The following is a 7,342-nucleotide window of genomic DNA, read 5'->3' as shown; positions in this document are numbered from 1 at the left end:
AGTTCCCCATTGATCACTCAAACTAAGCAACGTTGTCCGTGCTTGGTATACGGATGGGTGACCATCTGGGCATTCACGTACCTACTGCTGGGTTCCCGGCCTCATTCAGGCTGGGCGAGCTCATTGAAATCAATCAACAATTTGACAGACGGAAGTGTAACTACTCCGGTCGCATCGTCCCAAAATCAGAGGGAGAAGCAAGACAGGATAAGAGAAAGTCAGGCGTTTCGAGAACGAAACTTATCTGTTTAGGATAAAGTTTGTCCCGGGCGGGAATACCACTCACAGGGCAGAGGCGCTACCCTCCAAACTAACTGCTAGGCTGACAAGAATATTTATTTTTTGATTTGGCGGGGCGGAGCGCTACCGCGCTCCTTAATTTATTAGTATAGGTACTTGACTGTAGCTTGTGATACGTGACCAGCACTTAACCTAGGTACATTTAGGCAAACTGTTCCGGAAAATACCTAGTAGGAAACGTGCTTTTCGCCCACTTTCTCCACGGTTTTCGCCCACTTTCTCCACGGTTTTCACCCACAAAAGTCTTCTTAGAATTAGCACACCCTGGATTCGTCTTCATCAGGACTCGGCCGGGCAGTTGGCGTGCTTGGTAAGGACTAGTCTGCCTTCATCTAGTCCCAAATCTTGCAGCGTCTGGTATACGAACGTGCGGTCTCCCACTTCTAAATCCCGCTCTCGGCCCAGGACCCAGATTTGATCTGTGCAACAAGAAGAAAAGAGAAAGATTGCGGGGAACATTTACAATTTTCTCTGGCCAGCGACTCACTATCAGATAGACCTGATCAGGTGTTCCTGTCAGGTCTACCTGATAGTGAGTCGCTGGCCTTTGTTTTCTAGGAGTTTATAGCACTGTATAACTGCTAATGTTTTTAGTGACGGGGATTTAACTCTCCATTTACCTCAACCAGCCTGGTTGGGGCCGAGAAAAGCTGGAAGCATGTGTTCAGCCACTCATGCTAAGTCTGACGGACCTGGGTCTTGAGCTTTTTCTGGTGAGTATGTGAGACCATGGTCTGTCAGATGTTCTCAGCGTGAATTGCGGGCATTGGTCTATTTAGGACTGACTAAGCTTCTGGTCCCAACTGTCTTGTGTTTATTTCAACGGTCTGTCACTGGACACTGGCGTAGTGATCGTAGTCAGTATGCAGGACATAGTAGAGACCTGAGGTAGGTAGCATTCTAGCCATGACTACGGGTAATCTAGAGTCCACACGGTACTGTAGACCTGTCCAATTCAGTAGCTTACCTGCATGGAATAGTCCCAGGTTGGAACAGGACCACAGGATGGCGTAGTGATCGTAGTCAGTATGCAGGACATAGTAGAGACCTGAGGTAGGTAGCATTCTAGCCATGACTACGGGTAATCTAGAGTCCACACGGTACTGTAGACCTGTCCAATCCAGTAGCTTACCTGCATGGAATAGTCCCAGGTTGGAACAGGACCACAGGATGGCGTAGTGATCGTAGTCAGTATGCAGGACATAGTAGAGACCTGAGGTAGGTAGCATTCTAGCCATGACTACGGGTAATCTAGAGTCCACACGGTACTGTAGACCTGTCCAATCCAGTAGCTTACCTGCATGGAATAGTCCCAGGTTGGAACAGGACCACAGGATGGCGTAGTGATCGTAGTCAGTATGCAGGACATAGTAGAGACCTGAGGTAGGTAGCATTCTAGCCATGACTACGGGTAATCTAGAGTCCACACGGTACTGTAGACCTGTCCAATCCAGTAGCTTACCTGCATGGAATAGTCCCAGGTTGGAACAGGACCACAGGATGGCGTAGTGATCGTAGTCAGTATGCAGGACATAGTAGAGACCTGAGGTAGGTAGCATTCTAGCCATGACTACGGGTAATCTAGAGTCCACACGGTACTGTAGACCTGTCCAATCCAGTAGCTTACCTGCATGGAATAGTCCCAGGTTGGAACAGGACCACAGGATGGCGTAGTGATCGTAGTCAGTATGCAGGACATAGTAGAGACCTGAGGTAGGTAGCATTCTAGCCATGACTACGGGTAATCTAGAGTCCACACGGTACTGTAGACCTGTCCAATCCAGTAGCTTACCTGCATGGAATAGTCCCAGGTTGGAACAGGACCACAGGATGGCGTAGTGATCGTAGTCAGTATGCAGGACATAGTAGAGACCTGAGGTAGGTAGCATTCTAGCCATGACTACGGGTAATCTAGAGTCCACACGGTACTGTAGACCTGTCCAATCCAGTAGCTTACCTGCATGGAATAGTCCCAGGTTGGAACAGGACCACAGGATGGCGTAGTGATCGTAGTCAGTATGCAGGACATAGTAGAGACCTGAGGTAGGTAGCATTCTAGCCATGACTACGGGTAATCTAGAGTCCACACGGTACTGTAGACCTGTCCAATCCAGTAGCTTACCTGCATGGAATAGTCCCAGGTTGGAACAGGACCACAGGATGGCGTAGTGATCGTAGTCAGTATGCAGGACATAGTAGAGACCTGAGGTAGGTAGCATTCTAGCCATGACTACGGGTAATCTAGAGTCCACACGGTACTGTAGACCTGTCCAATCCAGTAGCTTACCTGCATGGAATAGTCCCAGGTTGGAACAGGACCACAGGATGGCGTAGTGATCGTAGTCAGTATGCAGGACATAGTAGAGACCTGAGGTAGGTAGCATTCTAGCCATGACTACGGGTAATCTAGAGTCCACACGGTACTGTAGACCTGTCCAATCCAGTAGCTTACCTGCATGGAATAGTCCCAGGTTGGAACAGGACCACAGGATGGCGTAGTGATCGTAGTCAGTATGCAGGACATAGTAGAGACCTGAGGTAGGTAGCATTCTAGCCATGACTACGGGTAATCTAGAGTCCACACGGTACTGTAGACCTGTCCAATCCAGTAGCTTACCTGCATGGAATAGTCCCAGGTTGGAACAGGACCACAGGATGGCGTAGTGATCGTAGTCAGTATGCAGGACATAGTAGAGACCTGAGGTAGGTAGCATTCTAGCCATGACTACGGGTAATCTAGAGTCCACACGGTACTGTAGACCTGTCCAATCCAGTAGCTTACCTGCATGGAATAGTCCCAGGTTGGAACAGGACCACAGGATGGCGTAGTGATCGTAGTCAGTATGCAGGACATAGTAGAGACCTGAGGTAGGTAGCATTCTAGCCATGACTACGGGTAATCTAGAGTCCACACGGTACTGTAGACCTGTCCAATCCAGTAGCTTACCTGCATGGAATAGTCCCAGGTTGGAACAGGACCACAGGATGGCGTAGTGATCGTAGTCAGTATGCAGGACATAGTAGAGACCTGAGGTAGGTAGCATTCTAGCCATGACTACGGGTAATCTAGAGTCCACACGGTACTGTAGACCTGTCCAATCCAGTAGCTTACCTGCATGGAATAGTCCCAGGTTGGAACAGGACCACAGGATGGCGTAGTGATCGTAGTCAGTATGCAGGACATAGTAGAGACCTGAGGTAGGTAGCATTCTAGCCATGACTACGGGTAATCTAGAGTCCACACGGTACTGTAGACCTGTCCAATCCAGTAGCTTACCTGCATGGAATAGTCCCAGGTTGGAACAGGACCACAGGATGGCGTAGTGATCGTAGTCAGTATGCAGGACATAGTAGAGACCTGAGGTAGGTAGCATTCTAGCCATGACTACGGGTAATCTAGAGTCCACACGGTACTGTAGACCTGTCCAATCCAGTAGCTTACCTGCATGGAATAGTCCCAGGTTGGAACAGGACCACAGGATGGCGTAGTGATCGTAGTCAGTATGCAGGACATAGTAGAGACCTGAGGTAGGTAGCATTCTAGCCATGACTACGGGTAATCTAGAGTCCACACGGTACTGTAGACCTGTCCAATCCAGTAGCTTACCTGCATGGAATAGTCCCAGGTTGGAACAGGACCACAGGATGGCGTAGTGATCGTAGTCAGTATGCAGGACATAGTAGAGACCTGAGGTAGGTAGCATTCTAGCCATGACTACGGGTAATCTAGAGTCCACACGGTACTGTAGACCTGTCCAATCCAGTAGCTTACCTGCATGGAATAGTCCCAGGTTGGAACAGGACCACAGGATGGCGTAGTGATCGTAGTCAGTATGCAGGACATAGTAGAGACCTGAGGTAGGTAGCATTCTAGCCATGACTACGGGTAATCTAGAGTCCACACGGTACTGTAGACCTGTCCAATCCAGTAGCTTACCTGCATGGAATAGTCCCAGGTTGGAACAGGACCACAGGATGGCGTAGTGATCGTAGTCAGTATGCAGGACATAGTAGAGACCTGAGGTAGGTAGCATTCTAGCCATGACTACGGGTAATCTAGAGTCCACACGGTACTGTAGACCTGTCCAATCCAGTAGCTTACCTGCATGGAATAGTCCCAGGTTGGAACAGGACCACAGGATGGCGTAGTGATCGTAGTCAGTATGCAGGACATAGTAGAGACCTGAGGTAGGTAGCATTCTAGCCATGACTACGGGTAATCTAGAGTCCACACGGTACTGTAGACCTGTCCAATCCAGTAGCTTACCTGCATGGAATAGTCCCAGGTTGGAACAGGACCACAGGATGGCGTAGTGATCGTAGTCAGTATGCAGGACATAGTAGAGACCTGAGGTAGGTAGCATTCTAGCCATGACTACGGGTAATCTAGAGTCCACACGGTACTGTAGACCTGTCCAATCCAGTAGCTTACCTGCATGGAATAGTCCCAGGTTGGAACAGGACCACAGGATGGCGTAGTGATCGTAGTCAGTATGCAGGACATAGTAGAGACCTGAGGTAGGTAGCATTCTAGCCATGACTACGGGTAATCTAGAGTCCACACGGTACTGTAGACCTGTCCAATCCAGTAGCTTACCTGCATGGAATAGTCCCAGGTTGGAACAGGACCACAGGATGGCGTAGTGATCGTAGTCAGTATGCAGGACATAGTAGAGACCTGAGGTAGGTAGCATTCTAGCCATGACTACGGGTAATCTAGAGTCCACACGGTACTGTAGACCTGTCCAATCCAGTAGCTTACCTGCATGGAATAGTCCCAGGTTGGAACAGGACCACAGGATGGCGTAGTGATCGTAGTCAGTATGCAGGACATAGTAGAGACCTGAGGTAGGTAGCATTCTAGCCATGACTACGGGTAATCTAGAGTCCACACGGTACTGTAGACCTGTCCAATCCAGTAGCTTACCTGCATGGAATAGTCCCAGGTTGGAACAGGACCACAGGATGGCGTAGTGATCGTAGTCAGTATGCAGGACATAGTAGAGACCTGAGGTAGGTAGCATTCTAGCCATGACTACGGGTAATCTAGAGTCCACACGGTACTGTAGACCTGTCCAATCCAGTAGCTTACCTGCATGGAATAGTCCCAGGTTGGAACAGGACCACAGGATGGCGTAGTGATCGTAGTCAGTATGCAGGACATAGTAGAGACCTGAGGTAGGTAGCATTCTAGCCATGACTACGGGTAATCTAGAGTCCACACGGTACTGTAGACCTGTCCAATCCAGTAGCTTACCTGCATGGAATAGTCCCAGGTTGGAACAGGACCACAGGATGGCGTAGTGATCGTAGTCAGTATGCAGGACATAGTAGAGACCTGAGGTAGGTAGCATTCTAGCCATGACTACGGGTAATCTAGAGTCCACACGGTACTGTAGACCTGTCCAATCCAGTAGCTTACCTGCATGGAATAGTCCCAGGTTGGAACAGGACCACAGGATGGCGTAGTGATCGTAGTCAGTATGCAGGACATAGTAGAGACCTGAGGTAGGTAGCATTCTAGCCATGACTACGGGTAATCTAGAGTCCACACGGTACTGTAGACCTGTCCAATCCAGTAGCTTACCTGCATGGAATAGTCCCAGGTTGGAACAGGACCACAGGATGGCGTAGTGATCGTAGTCAGTATGCAGGACATAGTAGAGACCTGAGGTAGGTAGCATTCTAGCCATGACTACGGGTAATCTAGAGTCCACACGGTACTGTAGACCTGTCCAATCCAGTAGCTTACCTGCATGGAATAGTCCCAGGTTGGAACAGGACCACAGGATGGCGTAGTGATCGTAGTCAGTATGCAGGACATAGTAGAGACCTGAGGTAGGTAGCATTCTAGCCATGACTACGGGTAATCTAGAGTCCACACGGTACTGTAGACCTGTCCAATCCAGTAGCTTACCTGCATGGAATAGTCCCAGGTTGGAACAGGACCACAGGATGGCGTAGTGATCGTAGTCAGTATGCAGGACATAGTAGAGACCTGAGGTAGGTAGCATTCTAGCCATGACTACGGGTAATCTAGAGTCCACACGGTACTGTAGACCTGTCCAATCCAGTAGCTTACCTGCATGGAATAGTCCCAGGTTGGAACAGGACCACAGGATGGCGTAGTGATCGTAGTCAGTATGCAGGACATAGTAGAGACCTGAGGTAGGTAGCATTCTAGCCATGACTACGGGTAATCTAGAGTCCACACGGTACTGTAGACCTGTCCAATCCAGTAGCTTACCTGCATGGAATAGTCCCAGGTTGGAACAGGACCACAGGATGGCGTAGTGATCGTAGTCAGTATGCAGGACATAGTAGAGACCTGAGGTAGGTAGCATTCTAGCCATGACTACGGGTAATCTAGAGTCAATCGCGAAATCCGCGAATATAATCGCGAAATCCGCGAACATAATCGCCAAATCCGCGAGCATAATCGCGAAATCACATAGGTACGATATGTATATAGGTACGATAGGTGATAGGTAACATACCTATTATTAAAAACAGATAAGCAAAATACAGTCGAACCTGGATAAACGAGAATTCAAGGGACCAGCTCATTTTTTCGTTTAAGGCTGTTTAATACAACATTTTCTCGTTTATAAAGGTTTAGCAAAGAAGTGGAAGAGCAAACTGATGAAAGCATGACACATTTAAACAAGTTAAGAACAAATTCTGATTTATAGAGGTAGGTACCTAATTTTAAAGTTAAAAAACGCGTCCCGAATTTTTTCTGGGACAGAAACGGAAATTCGGGACAAAACGCCCCAAAATGAAAAACTGAACGGGACGCCGGGACACCCCCTGAAATTCGGGACTGTCCCGGCCAATTCGGGACGTTTGGCAAGCCTAACTATAGGGAGTATACCTCCTTACCTATTCATACTTGAGGTGCCTATCTGCCTACACCAGCCTCGGTGGTGTAGTGGTCAAGGCGCTCGCCTGGTAAACAGGAGGGCGTGGGTTCAATCCGAGCCGAGGTATGGAATTTTATCCTCAATATAATTTGAGTAAACAGGAGGGCGTGGGTTCAATC

At 48.8% G+C, this 7,342-nt stretch overlaps 1 protein-coding gene across 1 annotated transcript; it reads right to left on the bottom strand.

Annotated features, from left to right (window-relative positions):
* Positions 1-316: 316 nt before the first annotated feature.
* LOC113466415 lies at positions 317-6,666 on the bottom strand (the record flags this gene model as incomplete). Its single annotated transcript, XM_026821781.1, has 2 exons — positions 317-719; positions 1,268-6,666. Coding segments are annotated over 2 exons (5,539 nt in total), but the record flags the coding sequence as incomplete, so codon positions are not given.
* Positions 6,667-7,342: the final 676 nt, after the last annotated feature.

Source organism: Diaphorina citri, unplaced genomic scaffold (genome assembly GCF_000475195.1).
Source record: "Diaphorina citri unplaced genomic scaffold, Diaci psyllid genome assembly version 1.1 scaffold264, whole genome shotgun sequence".
Taxonomy (NCBI): domain Eukaryota; kingdom Metazoa; phylum Arthropoda; class Insecta; order Hemiptera; family Psyllidae; genus Diaphorina; species Diaphorina citri.
Note: the sequence above shows the minus strand (reverse complement) of the source record. Positions and strands in the feature narration are given on the sequence as shown.